General features: G+C 42.0%; 1 protein-coding gene and 1 pseudogene across 2 annotated transcripts in view; one reads left to right on the top strand and one right to left on the bottom strand.

Annotated features, from left to right (window-relative positions):
- The first annotated feature begins 3435 nt into the window (after nucleotides 1-3435).
- Nucleotides 3436-15999, top strand: part of HACD4 (3-hydroxyacyl-CoA dehydratase 4) — a 30304-nt gene continuing 17740 nt past the window's right edge. The window contains exons 1-3 of one of the 2 annotated variants that reach the window (XM_077912130.1): nucleotides 3436-3543; nucleotides 5094-5197; nucleotides 7527-7654. In XM_077912130.1, the coding sequence (XP_077768256.1) occupies nucleotides 5167-5197; nucleotides 7527-7654 (159 nt within the window). In that variant the 5' untranslated portion in view covers nucleotides 3436-3543; nucleotides 5094-5166. Of the gene's footprint in view, nucleotides 3544-3589; nucleotides 3732-5093; nucleotides 5198-7526; nucleotides 7655-15999 lie in introns of those variants that run through there. The other variant, XM_077912129.1, reaches the window with a different exon arrangement.
- Nucleotides 11950-12060, bottom strand: LOC144322875 (U4 spliceosomal RNA; annotated as a pseudogene).

The raw sequence follows: 15999 nt of genomic DNA, 5'->3' as shown, positions 1-15999 counted from the left end.
GGAGAAGAAAACTCATATCAGGTTTTATCCATTCATTCAAGACATTTCTGGACACCTTCAATGGCAAGCACTCTACTAGGCACTTTTATACATTTTATATGTTTTATGCATTTTCTTATTTAATCCCAATGGTTGTGTAGTTGGGAAAAAATATTTAGAGAAGTTAAAACTTGTCAAATTCTTACAGTTAGTAATAAGAATGGCCCTCTGGGAATCTGTAATCTAGTGGAATAGGCAGGTACCAAACCTAAAACAAAGTACCATCATAGACCTCTATTAGACCAGTGTGGCTCCTTGAGGAAGCCCTGGGAAGGAATATATATATATATATTAGATTTTTATTTATTTATTCATGAGGCACACACACACACACACATATATATATATATATATATATATAGAGAGAGAGAGAGAGAGAGAGAGAGAGAGAGGCAGAGCATAGGCAGAGGAAGAAGCAGGCTCCCTGTAGAGAACCTGATGAGGGACTCAGTCCCAGGACCCCAGAATCATGACCTGAGCCAAAGGCAGACACACAACCACTGAGCCACCAGGTGCTGAGGGAAGGATTTTAAAGGATGCATGGAACATTGAGAGGTAAACACTGGGCTGTGAGAAGGGGAGGAGGCAGAAGAGAAATTCAGAATAGAGGAGAAAAGTTTCACAGAGGCCTGATGACCAAGAATACCATGGTGTGGCCATGGAACAGTAAGTGTTGCTGTGATTGGTGAGGGGATAGGATGGAACAAGCACATGACAGGCTGAGAGGAGAGACTGTTGCCAGAGGAACCCAGGGAGACCTCTGAGCCCTGAGGCTCTCGCCCCGCCTATCCCAGAGACATCACCAGAGGTTCTCAGTTTCATCACAAGAATTCAAGGACAGAGGAGACAGTGGTTGAGGGGTGCAAGAGAAGAGTATTAGAGAGAATACACTCTTGAGAAGTCAGAGTGGGCCAGCTCAACAGAGAGCTGTGCCCTGGGTTTGGGTTTCTACCTTATATTAATAGTTGTTCACTAAAGGATGGAGTATTTTTTTGGGTGCAGGGTTTTTTTTTGCCTTTTCTCCCTCACTTGGTCAGGGTCTCAGGCCTTCTTTGTGTGGGCCTGTCTGGTTTGATTTGGCTTCTTGTGGCTTTGTGGAATGCTGCTAGGACAGGTTGCTAACTTTCCTGATAACAGGCCTTGCCTCCCCCTTCTCTGGCCTCCAGGCAACATATCAAAACCTAACTAGCTCTGTTCACTCCAACAATATAACTGTAGCAGGCAACAAGGAACCAGCAAGGGATTCTGACCAGGGGACTAGCTGGAACAGGACTGTGTTTTAAGAATTCTTCCAGCATCTTCAACTAATGTATGGCAGTCTGGATAGAAAGAGGAGGCAGGAAGGCTGGTGGAGGCTATTTTGGTATTGCTGGGCAGAACCTGAAGAAGATCTGCCCTGGGCCCTGCCAGAGGAAAAGGAGAATTTTGCTTTCCACCCCAAATGTTCTCTTGGAAGTTCTCCTCTGCATTTATTCCTTGGAAAATGAGTAGAATTCCCTGACTGCTTGATTTGAAAAAGCTTTTTGTTCGTTCGTAGTTTGTTCTTTATCTGGCAAGTAAAAGGAAGCCTTTTTGTGTCCTTTTTCTGAGGTTCTGGGTCATAACAAATGGAAGTAGAATGCTAGAGATTAGTAAGGGATCTGGAAGGGATGGAATCAATAGAATTTGATTGGATGGGGAGACTTAATGATGACTCCAAAATTTTAAACCTGAATGACTAGAAAAATGGTGGGATCCCTATGGGAAATAAGATGGTGATTTGAGAAGAAAGACAGTATGCCAAATGGACTTAGTTGGAAGTTACAATAGCCTTTTCATGCGGAAATATCCAGAAGCTGTTGACAGGCCAGAGCTGGCATTCATTAAAAAAAAAAAAAAAAAAAAAAAAAGCAGGGGCTGGAAATAATACAGTTGGCTGTTGTGTGCATGGAGATAAAGCCATGTGTGGTGGGTGCCTGTGTGGAGGGATAATGTGGTGGCAAATGGACAAGATGGCCCAGGGCAGAAGTTTGAGGAAATAAAGCAGGAGGGAGAGAGATTTAGAGAGAGAGAGAGAGAGAGAGAGGACAGAAGGCTAGATAAGTAGAACATGCAGACATGCAGAGCTGCAGAGGTAAAAGGAGGAGATGTAAAGTTGGTAAATACAGCAGACTGGGGAGGAGGGGAAAGAGGATGTAGTCCTATGGGCTGTGTTTGGTGATAAAGGGTCACTTCCTCTGGGCAGTCTTTCTGCCCCGCTCCAGGCCATCCAGGACTGTCTTCCTCTATAGCTTGGCATGAGCACTGGTGACAAGGGTAGCCACCAGTGTTTGCTTGTGTATCCGTTTCCCCTTTAGATCAAATGCTGGCAGAGGAAGGACCCTGTAGAGCTGTCTACACCTAAGAGGTGGGCTATGACATGGGCAGTCATAATGATCTGCCAGGGAGGAACATATGGCCTAATGAAAATATACTGCAGCCGTGGAGTTCTAATACTGCCATTTATCAGTCCCATGAACTGTGGCTAGTAACTTAGCATCTTTTCAGATGCCTCAACTTCCTTTTAGGTAAAATGGGCATAACTACCTTCCAGCATCAAAAATCAGGTGTTGTTGACCCACTTACTTACAAGTGCTTTTTTGTTTTTAATATATTGGGGGACTGTTTATGTTAGAGTGTGGAGAAGCTGGAATATAATCTGGATATAATCATCAAAGTAGCTCCTCTGCCCATGAAGGAGAGGATGCCATAGGCCTGAGTGATCAGGAGGTTTCCTGAGGGGTGGGCCTAAGATAGGAAGAAAAGCACAAGGTGAATAAGAGGATTTGCAAGCATCTGGGAAGACCCAGGGGAAGGTGGGGGGGGGGGGGGTAGGCAACGATGCCTAATCCTGGAGGAATCGGGCTCCTTAGCGGAAAAGAAGGGGTTAGGGAAGGTGTGCCCACAGGCTTCCTCGCTGACGGGCTCTCACAGGTGAGGGTCCTGAGAGAGACAGGCGCCCACCTGGAGCCCAAGCATCCCCGGGGATGGCGTGACTGCAAGCAGAAGCATTTATTTTTTATTTTTTTAAATTTTTTTTTTTTTTTTTTTTTTTTTTTTTTATTTATGATAGGCACACAGTGAGAGAGAGAGGGGCAGAGACACAGGCAGAGGGAGAAGCAGGCTCCATGCACCGGGAGCCCGACGCGGAATTCAATCCCGGGTCTCCAGGATCGCGCCCTGGGCCAAAGGCAGGCGCCAAACCGCTGCGCCACCCAGGGATCCCCAAGCAGAAGCATTTAGAGCCTAAGGCGGAGGGCCCATTAATCGCCTCGCAGCTGCAACGTGGAATCACCTTCCAAAGATTCGGCCTCCGGGCAGGAGCTCCGCGAAGCCGCGGACGTGGCGCAGCCGCTCCGGGCCTCCCCCGCGCAGCCTCGCGCACCCGCCGCGGGCCCGCCTCCGCCGACGAGCGCGCTCTCGCCGCTGCAGGAACCTCAGGAACTTGGCTTTCGTCTCGGACCCAAAGCATGACCTTGGGGTTTGGTGTGGGTTTTTTTTTTTTTTTTTTTTTGTACATTGCTGAGTGTGGGGAGCCCCGCCTTTCCGGCCGGGGCTTGGCCGCGGGGCCGCCCCTCCCGCGCTCCGGGCCCGCGCTCCTTCCCTGACGGCGCTGGAGGGCCCGGCGGTGCGGCCCGGAGACCCATGGCGCTGCCCGCCTGGCTGCAGCCCAGGTAGGGCGCGCGGCCGGGGCCGGGGCCGGGGCCGGGGCCGGGGTTCCCTCCGCCGACGCCCGCAGGCAGCTGGGCAGGCACCGGGCGGCGCCGCGCCCCCCTGCGCTCCCCTAGCCCTGGGGCTCCTGCCCGGCGGGAGCTGGTCTTCAGGTCCCTGGGCAAGCCCAGGAGGAAGGCTCTGTTATTTCCCCCGTGTCCAGACGAGAAAGCGGGAAGGACAGGCGGCGCCGCCAGCCGTGCCTTTGGTGCACCCCCTACCAGCCCCCCTCCCCGCCCCCCACACACACCGGGAGCCCTTTCCTTGCCCTCAGACCCGGCGTCCCGCGGGCTGGCTTTACACCGACTTCTGCAGAAACACCTATTGCGTGTGTAGAGTCCAGGGCCCAGTTCCAGAAAAGCTTGCTCAGCCGTGTTAGGGTAGGCCCTGGGGATGTGTATGTTTAACCTGCGGGCCAGGTGATTCCCCTGCTGGATTAAGGGGGCAATCCTTTCGCCCGCCCCTGAGTCTGTCGCATCATCTGTAGGGGCCCTGTCCTCAAGCCATACTGCATTCCCGCTTCAGAAATGCCTTCTTTCTCAGAGGTTTCACAGCTCCGACTCGGAGAAATCCTTGTCTATACTGGCAGGGCCCCTCCTGCCACCCTTCGGAGCCCCCAGGGCACACTTCAAACAATGCTTTCCCTAACTACCTCAAACTGTATCTCTCCGTCATCCCTTAGTCATCTCCCCAGCAACCCAGTTTTAAACCCAGCTTGACTTCCCTTTTCTGACTTAAGTCACTAAACTGCTTTCTATGTGTGTCTGGTGAAGGAAAGGAACTGCCCCTGCAAATATAAGGCAGCGGCGACGTGCTGACCCCCATCACATAATGCGTAGGAAAGTCTGGTATGGCCAACGCCTAAATTACCCACCATTTGGAAATGCCACCATCACTGCTCCCCTCTTGTAGCTGTAGACCAGGGATCTCGGCTTTGCACTAGCAGGCAAGCACTGAGCTGGTCAAGCCCTTACCATCCTCCCGCCCCCTCCCGCCCCCACCCCCTCAAATCAAAGCCATCTTTGCAATGCTTATTTTAGCCCTTGGTGAGAACAAGGTTAGAACTTCCTCAAAGCCGAAAGTGAATTTTGAAATAGAGCCATATTTGGCTTTAAGCAAACTCAGGATACTCCTTTTAAGCAGATCATGTGTGCTCTGGGTCCTTTCAAAATCTGATATGCGTTACAGAGATAACAACAACAACAAAAGACTGATAAAGAATAATTTTCTCTTGCTCAGGTGGGCTAGTAGGTTAAAAGATGTGTGTACAATGCTGAAAAGATTATTGAAAGGAAGCATTTAATGGTATTTTCCTATATTTATAGGTATAGGAAGAACACCTATCTTTTCATCTACTACTTAATCCAGTTCTGTGGCCACTCATGGATATTTACCAATATGACAGTCCGATTCTTTTCATTTGGAGAAGGTAAAACTCCAAAAAACAGTTTTGGATTTTTAACTTTCAATATTTGCTTTCACCCAGTTCTGCTTATATTAATTTTTTCACTTCTATGAACTTTACCTAATATCCTTCGCTGCTCTAAAATTTAGTAGCCATATTTTTTCAGGAGCCTTACTTCTTGCAAAAACAAAAATTCTTTTGGAGAAGGGGGCAGGTGAGATGAGGGAGAGAGACTTGGCTTCCCTCTGACTAGGCAGTTTGTCCTGAAAGCACAGACATGGCATTGGGGTGGTGCTGTGTGACTCTCCCTTTTTGGTTCTGCGGCAAACCTTAGCCGATTTGATGGGCTTTGAGGAAATCTGTAAATTGCAGTATAACATTTTGTGCAGAGAGCTGAGGAATTAACCAAATTCTTCCCTTGTTTTTTTATTCCCCAGGAGTAAGATAACTGGACACCACTAATAAGTGAAAGACAAACTGTTATAGTCTCCAAGGTTATATTTGTATATTTGGTCCCTGTAAGGAGTTGTGGGTTCCTAAGTAAATGACACACATTATAGATGATTTACTGTTTATATGGTAGTTGGTATTAATGGTTAAAGTCAAAAGTTTCCTCCAGATTTCTAAAAAGTAAAAAAATTAAAAAAAAAATAAAAATAAAAATAAAAAGTAAAAAAATTTAACTAGCATTTCAATTTTTAAAAGATGAAGCACTAAGTGACTGTCAAAATAACATTCTTTTCACATTCCATCCCTACATGGGTGTCATCACAGTTTACAAACACTGGGTGACTTGACAGTTTGAGCCACTGCTGGTTTCAGCTAGAAACAAACGCTTAAAATATATCCAGGAAAGGTCATGCTGTGTCATCAATTCAGCCTTCTGTATCATAAGGACATTAATCTAATTCTGAGGTACCATGACTATTTTATGTTGCTCTTTCTTACTGCAAATCTGCAGTTAAACTCTTGCCTTCAGCATCCTCCAAAGATACAACCCAAGGCTTGAATTTCAGCTATGAATGTTGGGAAGCTTCAAGCAGAGGAAAACATGAGCATGGGGGATACTTCCTGTATGTTTATAGGGGAAAAAAAAAATCAATACTTTGAGGCCTTGGAAGTTCAATGGGGCTTTGTGGGCACAAGACAAGTCATTCACTACAAGAGTCACAAGCAACGAACGCTTTCTTATCCTGCCTGGCCTTTCTAGTGGGAAAAATTGCTTTAAGTCAGCTGTGTGTTTATATCATAGTTATTATCCTACTGTTACAGTTATAGAAACCTTATTAAAGAAACACAACCATTCATATGGGAAGCAGATTGAAAAAGCGACTGAAAACAAGTAAATGGGAGCTGAGTACAATTCCTGAGTCAATGTATAAATTAAGGAGCTTAGTAGTGATCTAATCACCTGAATAGCAGTAACACCTGCTACCTTCCCGGTCACAGAGCTGTGTCACTGATAATGCTCCATTGTAGCAAGCACGGGGCAGCAGGTGGGAGCACCGACTGCAGGGCCTCGGGAACTGTCTGTGAAACGGGGATGATGATCATTTTAGTATTCACCTCATAGAGCTGTTGAGAAGGGTAATCACTGGGTAGTAAAGACAACAGTGTTTCCTAGATGTCTTAACATGGCAGGGTTTCATTTGAAAATCTAAAGTGAAATATTTATCCTATTTAGAGGAATAGTTTCCCTCCTAGCTCAGTTCTCTCCACATGCAGTATGGGCTTTCTGCAATGCAGTCTCCAAAAGTCTCCACCAGAGGCCCAGGTTCTAGCAAAGGTCCAGAAAGCACTAACCAAGTGTGTATAGGACACAAATGCTACACACACATAAGATGTATTAAACATGACCTCGTTATGAATGTCCTTTCTGTAAAGCTTCTCTGGAATCCTATTTTTCTCATCTTTGTCATTTTCTTGTCCATGATAAAGATGTGAGCATGCCAGCTTCTATAACCTGTTTACATTTGATATCATCTAGATTATACTGGGTTACTTTAAGTGGGACTGTTTTATAAAATATATGGGGAATTATAATATATATATAATATATATATAATATATATAAAATATGTATATATATGGAGAATTAAAAACTAGCTTTCGCCATGGGCCGCCTTTTTCAGATTTTTACTTTTTTGGAAAAAGAGCAATTAAGATGTACTATAATATGCAGTGCTTCCTTTGGTTGCATAGTATTCTTGATAATTTTGTAGCTGTTAGGAAATTTCTCAAATATACAATGAAAAAAGAAGCAAATCATGATTTTTATTTCAAAGTCCTGCATATTTTTGGGTTGTGACCCAGCTTTTACTTACTGTACCTGTTTTTAATTCCCTGGACACAGATTCCATGGTCGACACTTTTTATGCTATTGGTCTTGTGATGCGCCTTTGCCAATCCATTTCCCTCCTGGAGTTGCTGCACATATGTCTTGGCATTGAACCAAACCATCTGCTGCCTAGGTTTCTGCAGGTAGGTTTTTGTGGGGTTCTTTAAAAAGAAACAATATTATTGGGGGCACCTGGGTGGCACAATCAGTTAAGTGGCCAACTCTTGGTTTTGGCTCAGGTTGTGATCTTGGGGTCCTGAGATTGAGCCCTGCACTGGGCTGAATGCTCAACACGGAGTCTGCTTCAGATTCTCTCTCCCTCTCCTCCTGCCCCTCCCACTCTTGATATCTCTCTCTCTAAAATAAATATAATCTTTAAAAACACACACACAATATTATTAACTATATTCCCTATGCTCTAGTTTTCATTCCTGTGACTTTATAACAGGGGTTTGTACTTCTTCATCTCCTTTATTTTGCCCATCCCCACAACCATCTCTCCTCTAGCAACCAGCAGTTCCCTGTATTAAGGAGTCTGTTGGGGATTTTTTGTTTGTTCATTTGTTTTTTAGATACTACAAATAAGTTGATTATACGGTATTTGTCTTTCTCTAACTTATTTCACTTTGCATAATACCCTCTAGCTCCATCCATGTTCTTGTAAATGGCAAGATCTCATTCTTTTTCATGGCTGAGTTACATTCTTGTGTGTCTATACACACACCACATCTTCTTTATCCATTCTTCTATGGATGGACACTTGGGGTTGCCTCCATACCTTGGCTATTATAAATAATGTGACAATAAACAGAGGGGTACATATGCTTTCAAGTTAGTGTTTTTGTTTTCTATGGGTATATACCTAGTAGTGAAGTTACTGGATTATATGATATTTCTATTTTTATTTTTTAAAGGAACCTCCATACTGTTTTCCCCAGTGGCTACATTAATTTACATTCCCATCAGCAGTTTCCTTTTCTCCACATCCTTGTCAACACTTGTTATTTCTTGTCTCTATGATTCCAGCCTCTCTGTCAGTTGTGAGGTGTTCTCATTGTTTTGATTTGCATTTCCTTGATGATGAGTGATGTTGAGCATCTTTCCATGTGTCTGTGGGCCACGTGTATGGTTTCTTTGGAGAAATGCCTGTTCAGTTCCTCTGCCCATTTTTTTATTGGATTGTTTTTTTTTGGTGTTGTGTAAGTGCTTCATATATATTTGGCTATTAAACCCTTATCAGATATTTCACATGCAAATATCTTCTCCTACTCACTAGGTTGCCCTTTTGTTTTGTTGATAGTTTCATTTGCTCTGCAAAAGCTTTTTATTTGGTGTAGTCCCAATGGTTTAATTTTGTTTTTGTTTCTCTTGCCTGAAGAGATATAAGCATAAATATGTTGCTAAGGCTGGTGTCCAAGAGATTACTGCCAATGTTTTCTTTTAGGAGTTTAATGGTTTCGGGTCTCACATTTAGGTCTTAAATCCACTCTGAGTTTGTTTTTGTGTAAGAAAGTGGTCCAATTTCATTCTTTTGCATGTAGCTGTCCCATTTTTCTCAACATCATTTGTTGAAGAGACTTTTTCTCCATTGGATATTCCTGCCTCCTTTGTTGAAGATTAATTGACCACATAATCATGGGTTTTATTCTGGGCTCTCTATTCTGTTCCATTGATGTGTCTATTTTGTGCCAGTACCATACTGTTTTGATTATTCCAGCTTTGTCATAGATATTGAAATCTGGAGTTGTAATATCTTTACTGTATGGTTCTCTCTCAAGATTACTTAGTCTATTTGAGGTCTTTTGTGGTTCTATACAAATTTTAGGTTTATTTGTTCTAGTTCTGTGAAAATGCTTGTGGTATTTTTTATAGGGTTTGCATTAAGTCTGTAGTTTCCTTTGGGTAGTATGGATATTTTAATGATAGTAATTCTTCTAGGAGCATGGTTCTGCAGGTTTTAATCACATTATCAGTATTATAGAATCTGTTTTATACTTTGTTCTGTTTTATCCTCTCTTGACATAAAGTTAGCAGTTAAAAAGTCAACCCCTGAAAACTTGCAACTCAAGTCACTAATAAGAATTCCATGAAAAGGGACACCTGGGTGGCTCAGTGGTTGAGCATCTGCTTTTGGTTCCAGTCATGATCCCAGGGTCCTGGGATCGAGTGAGTCCCACATTGGGCTCCCTGCGGGGAGCCTGCTTGTCCCTCTGTCTATGTCTCTGCCTCTCTCTCTGTGTCTCTCATGAATAAATAAATAAAATCTTTTTAAAAAAAGAATTCTATGAAAAAAACAACTTCATTCTGAGGCACTGGACAGTTAGACTAGCCAGTTGGACTAGCCATTGCCATCAGGCCAATGATGCTGTTGCTCTGTACAGCACTGTGGTGATCCTCTCTTAGGGGCAGATTTCATAGCCAGTTCTCACTCTCAGTGTGCCACTGTGCTGGGCACTGTAGGATGATGGAGGAGAGTCATGGAATTGGTCATTCAGACTTGGGTTTGATGCCTGGCTCCTCTAACTATCACTGTGTGATCATATCATCCATAGTTATCGAGCTGTTTTTGGGGAAGGACACCACACAAAATATCTGGCCAAGAGTAAATGGTCCAGGGGTACGTAGGTGGCTTAGTTAGTTAAGCGTCTGCCTTCAGCTCAGGTCATGATCATATGGGGTCCTGGGATGAAGCCCACTCCCTGCTCAGCAGGAAATCTGCTTCTCCCTCTCCTTCTGTCCTTCTTCTCCCCTCCCCTGCGTGTGCTTTCTCTCTCTCAAATAAAATTTTTTTAAAAATCAAATTATCAAAAAAATTTAAAAGTTTCCTTCATCCATAGCCAAAGAATAGAATACTCAGCCATTTCTTGTTCTTTCTACCACTTTTACAAATGGAAAGAAGGGATCATTCATGTTTAATACAGCATCTAATCATAGACTTGAATCTATAGACCTGGATTCAGATCCCAGTTCTAACTACTAGTTGTATGAACCTTCTTTTTATTTTTTTTATTTTATTTTTTTTAATTTTTCTTTATTTATGATAGTCACACAGAGAGAGAGAGAGAGAGAGGCAGAGACACAGGCAGAGGGAGCCCGACGTGGGACTCGATCCCGGGTCTCTAGGGTTGCGCCCTGGGCCAAAGGCAGGCGCCAAACTGCTGCGCCACTCAGGGATCCCTGAACCTTTTTTTTTAATTTCAAGTTTTTAATTTAAGTTCTAGTTAACAGATAGTGTAAAATTAGTTTCAGGAGTAGAAGCTAGTTATATGAATTTAAACATAGAAATTGTTCTGGACCTCAATTTCTCATGTGATGTGAAAATAACACATATCTCGTGGAGTAACTGAAAAAAAATGGGCGAGATAAGTTCCTAGCGTTTAGTTAGAATACAATATCTATTACTATTATCTTAGCTATGATTTATTTCCTGTACCATGTCTGTAGCCCTAGATGACCATGTTCCTTTGTTTTTTTTAAAGATTTATTTAAGAAAAAAAAAATAAAGATTTATTTAAGAGAGAGAGTGAGAGTGTGTGCTTGCATGAGTGGTGAGGGGGAAGGGCAGAGAGAGAGGGAGAGGAAGAAGTAGACTCTCCACAGAGTAGGAAGCCGGACATCGGACTGGATCCCAGGGCCTGGAGATAATGACCTGAGCCAAAGGCAATCAGTTAACCAACTGAGCCACCAGGTACCCTGAATATGTTCCTATATTTTAAATTGATTTAAATTCAGTTAACATGTAGTGTATTATTAGTTTCAGAGTTAGAGTTAAGTGATTTATCTGTCTTCTATAAAACCCAGTGCTCGTTGTATCACATGCCCACCCAGTTATGCATCCCCCAACCTCCCTCCCCTCCAGCAACCCTCAGTTTGTTTTTTATGATTAAGAGTCTCTTATGTTTTATCTCCCTTTTTGACTTCATATTGTTTCATTTTCTCCTTACTTCCTCTATGATCCTGTTTTGTTTCTTAAATTTCATGTGAGTGAGATCATATGATCATCTTTCTTTGCTTGACTTATTTTGCTTAGCATAATATCCTCATTCCATCCACTTTGTTGCAAATGGTCAGATTTCATTTTTTGATGGCTAAGTAATATTCCATTGTACATATGTACTATATCTTCTTTATCCATTCATCTTCGATGGACATCTGGGCTCTTTCCATAGTTTGGCAATTATGGACATTGCTGTTATAAACATTGGAGTGCGGGTGCCTCTTTGGATCACTACATTTGTGTCTTTGGGGTAAATACCTAGTAGTGCAGTTGCTGAGTTGATTTCTGCTATAATCCTAATTAATTCTCTTTATCTGCTGAGTTTAGGCTTTATTTGCTGTTCTTTCTCTAGCTCCTTTAGGTGTAAGGTTAGACTGTGTATTTGAGATCTTTCTTACTTCTTGAGAAAGGCTTGTATTGCTATATGCTTCCCTCTTAGGACCACCTCTGCTGTATCCCAAGGTTTTGAAGAGTTGTGTTTTCATTTTCAATTAGCAATAATCGTGTCTCGAATAAACCTCATTGGCTATGATACTGCCACTGTGCAAAGCTTGTGTTTTCATTTTCATTTGCTTCTGTGAATTTTTAAAATTCTTCATTAATTTCCTGGTTGACCCATTCATTCTTTAGTAGGATGTTTTTTAGCCTCCATGTATTTGAGCTCTTTCCAAATTTCCTCTTGTGATTGAGTTCTACCTTCAAAGCATTGTGGTCAGAAATTCTACAGAGAACAATCCCAATCTTTTGATACCAGTTGAGACCTGATTTGTGACTCAGTATGTGATCTATTCTGGAGAATGTTCCATGTGCACTCGAGAAGAATGTGTAATTTGTTGGTTTAGGATGGAATGTTCTGAATTTATCTGTGAAGTCCATCTGGTCCAGTATGTTATTCAAAGCCCTTGTTTCCTTGTTGATCTTCTGCTTAGATGATCTGTCCATTGCTATGAGTAGGGTGTTAAAGTCCCCTACTGTTATTTCATTATTATCAATGTATTTCTTTAATTTTGTTGTTTATTTCTATAATTGGCTCCTCCCATGTTAGGGCATAAATATTTACAACTGTTAGATCTTTTTGGATAGACCCTTTAATTATGATATAGTGTCCTTCCTCATCTCTTATTACAGTCTTTGGTTTAAAATCTAATTTGTCTAATATAAGGATTGCCACTCCAGCTTTCTTTTGATGTCCATTAGTGTGCCAAATGGTTTTCCAGCCCCTCACTTTCAATATGGAGGTATTTTGGGTCTAAAATGAATCTCTTATAGACAGTGTATCAGTGGATCTTGCTATTTTATTTTTTTTTATCAATCTGAGACCCTGTATCTTTTGATTGGGGCATTTAGCCCATTTACATTCAGAGTAACTATTGAAAGATATGAATTTAGTGCCAGTGTATTACCTGTAAAGTTACTGTTTTTGTATATTGTCTCTGTCCTTATGTTCTATGTTACTTTTGAGCTGTCTCTTCACTTAATGGATCCCCATTAATATTTCTTGGAGGGCTGGTTTAGTGATGACAAATTCTTTTAGTTTCTGTTTGTCCTGGAAGCTCTTTATCTCTCCTTCTATTCTGAATGACAGCCTTGCTGGATAAAGTATCCTTGTCTGCATATTTTTCTCACTTAGCACCCTGAATATATCATGCTAGTCCTTTCTGGCCTGCCAGGTCTCTGTGGATAGGTGTGCTGCCAATCTTATGTTTCTACCCTTGTAGGTTACAGTCCTTTTGTCCCAAGCTGCTTTCAGGATTTTTTCTTTGTCTCCATAATTTGCAAGCTTCATTACTAAATATTAGGGTATTGATCTATTTTATTGATTTTTGAGGGGGGTTCTTTGTGCCTCTTGGACTTGGATGTTTATTTCCTTCCCCAGAATAGGGAAATTTGCAGTTGTAATTTGCTCCAATATACCTTCTGCTATTCATTCTCTCTCTCTCTCTCCCTCACCCTCTCCCCCCCCCCATCTTCTTCTTCTGGTACTTCACTTATTCTAATATTATTTCATTTTATGGTATCATTTACCTCTCAAATTCTCCCCCCTTGTGATTCAGTAGTTGTTTATCTTTCCTTTTCTCAGCTTCTTTATTCTCCATCATTTTGTCTTCTAGATCACTAATTCTCTCTTCTGCCTCATTTATCCTAGCAGAGCCTCCATTTTTTATTGCTTCTCATTAATAGCCCTTTTAATTTCCACCTGATTAGATTTTAGTTCTTTTATTTCTCCAGAAAGAGATTCTCTTGTGTCTTCTACACTTTTTTCAAGCCCAGCTAGTATCTTTATAATCATTATTCTGAACTCTAGTTCCAACATCTTATATCCGTATTGATTAGGTACCTGGCAGGCAGTACTGCCTTTTGTTCTCTTTTTTGAGGTAAGTTTTCCCATCTTGTCATTCTGTCCAGAGAATAATAGATGAACAAAGAGAATAAAATACTAAAATAGCAACAGCAACCGCAGAGAAATATACACTGAACAAATCAGAAGAAACCAGAAACCAAAAAAAAAAAAAAAAAAAAAAAAAGGAGAGAATGACAGAACATAATCAGACAGATGAACAGAACAGAGCAATACACTAGATCCTGGGTGGATTTTGGTCTGCTTGTGAGAAGAAACTAGATCTCAAAATTGTGAAAAAAGAAAAAATCATATATATACAAAAATAAGTACAATGAAAGGACATAACTGTAGAAATGAAAATTTAAAAAGACTTAAAGAATTGATTTAAGAAATTAGTTGAAAAGGAAGAATAAAAATAAAATTGGAAGACCAAAGAATCATGAGAAACAACCCCACAAATTCTCGATACTACTTTCCCCTAACACTGGAATTTTGCAGTTCTTTGTGATCAGTAAACATGGTCTTAGCCAGATGTTCTTGCTGATTTTCTGGGGAAAAGGCCTGTTGTGCTTATTCTCAGGAGTCTTTGCCCTGGATGAAATTGCGCTGCCCTTTCCAGGGGACCAGGCTAACTACTCGGCTCCGGGTTGCTCTTGGTGGCTTTTGTTCCCTGAAGGCTTTCCGGGCAGCTTTAGAGGTTGACAGTGAAAATGGTGGCCTCCCACTCTCTAGTCCCAGACCGAGAGCTGAGGGCCCCACTCCTCAGTGCGCCCTCAGGGAAAAGCAGTCAATCATTCCTGGCCACCTGATCCCCATCTGCACTCTGTACTTAGTCTGTGACTGAGCATTTCTATCTCTGGCCTGTGACCCTGTTTGGAGTTCCCAAAACCCTCAGCATCTTGCCACACACATGTGCGCCACTGCTTCCAGGGGAGGTGGTGGGGTGGGGGAGGTCTCACAGTATCTCTCACTTGCTGGGCCCCTGCTTGGAGAGCAGTCATGTGATCAAGCCCTGGCTAGTGGTTTATGGCCACCTTGAGCTGAGAGCCCACTCCTGGCCTCACTTATTGCTTCCCTGCTCTGATGCCTGGGAACTCAACCACACTCAGGCACCTGATCTTCCTGTGATCCCAAAGATTCTGAGACTACACTGCCCTACCTAAGATCTGGAACTACTTCACCACCTGGGCACCTTTTAGGCAGGTATATCCCTCATCACAGCAGACTTTAAAAGATTCAATTTTTGTGCTCCACTGCTCTATCACTTTCTGATAACAGGCTGCCAGAGGCTCCCCACCTTCCACTGCCCTGCTGGTCTATTGTCCCATTTATCAGATTCACTTCTCTACAACTCCTACCTTGCAGAAAGTGGTTGCTTTTCTATTTGTAGAGTTGCGGCTATTCTTTTTTTAGGTCTCCTGTTGAGATCATAGGTGTTCAGAATGATGTAATAGTGAATTCCTGGGACCAGACAAAACTGAGGTCCTCTACTCCTGTGCCATCTTCCCTCTCCTAGCAGACATTTTAAGTGTTGAAATATCAAATGTAAAAAAAAAAAAGGTAATATTTTAGAGTCTGAACTCCCAATAACAGAATAACCAGCAATCCAAGATCTAGAGGGACTTCCTTTAAGTGTATTTCCTTACAAAATGAAAAGGGGTACATATCTGTTCCTGAAGAAGCATATTATTTGGAAACAAGATTTATTGATGTCTATTACATGTTAACAACCAAAATGCTTATAGTTCCAGTATCCCATCATGATGATTTTAGAGAATAGAATTATCCACCCAGGTTGAATGATAGTTGTAATCTAGCATATGAAATTATTTTTCCTGGAGTATGACCAAATTCATTGAAATTCTAAGTCATGTTTGCTTTAGGTATACTTTTTGGGTTTTTTCCTTTTTTAGGCTAAATGGCTAATATTAATTTCACAGTAGAACTTTCAAAATTAAGAGTACTGTTATTTTAATTATTGACAATGTAAGGAATTCAAGTGAGAAATGGGACAGAGTTGGAAGAAAGAAAATAGAACACCTTAGCCATGCCTAGAAAATGGTTTTATATGATTCCCAAGATTACATAGACTTATCTAGTAATAGATATTATTATACAACTTAGAAATCTGATTTCTTGGAGTTCCAGAA

This window comes from Canis aureus, chromosome 10 (assembly GCF_053574225.1).
Source record: "Canis aureus isolate CA01 chromosome 10, VMU_Caureus_v.1.0, whole genome shotgun sequence".
NCBI classification, from domain to species: Eukaryota; Metazoa; Chordata; class Mammalia; order Carnivora; family Canidae; genus Canis; species Canis aureus.
The sequence above is the reverse complement of the archived record's forward strand: the minus strand, read 5'-3'. Positions and strand labels throughout refer to the sequence as shown.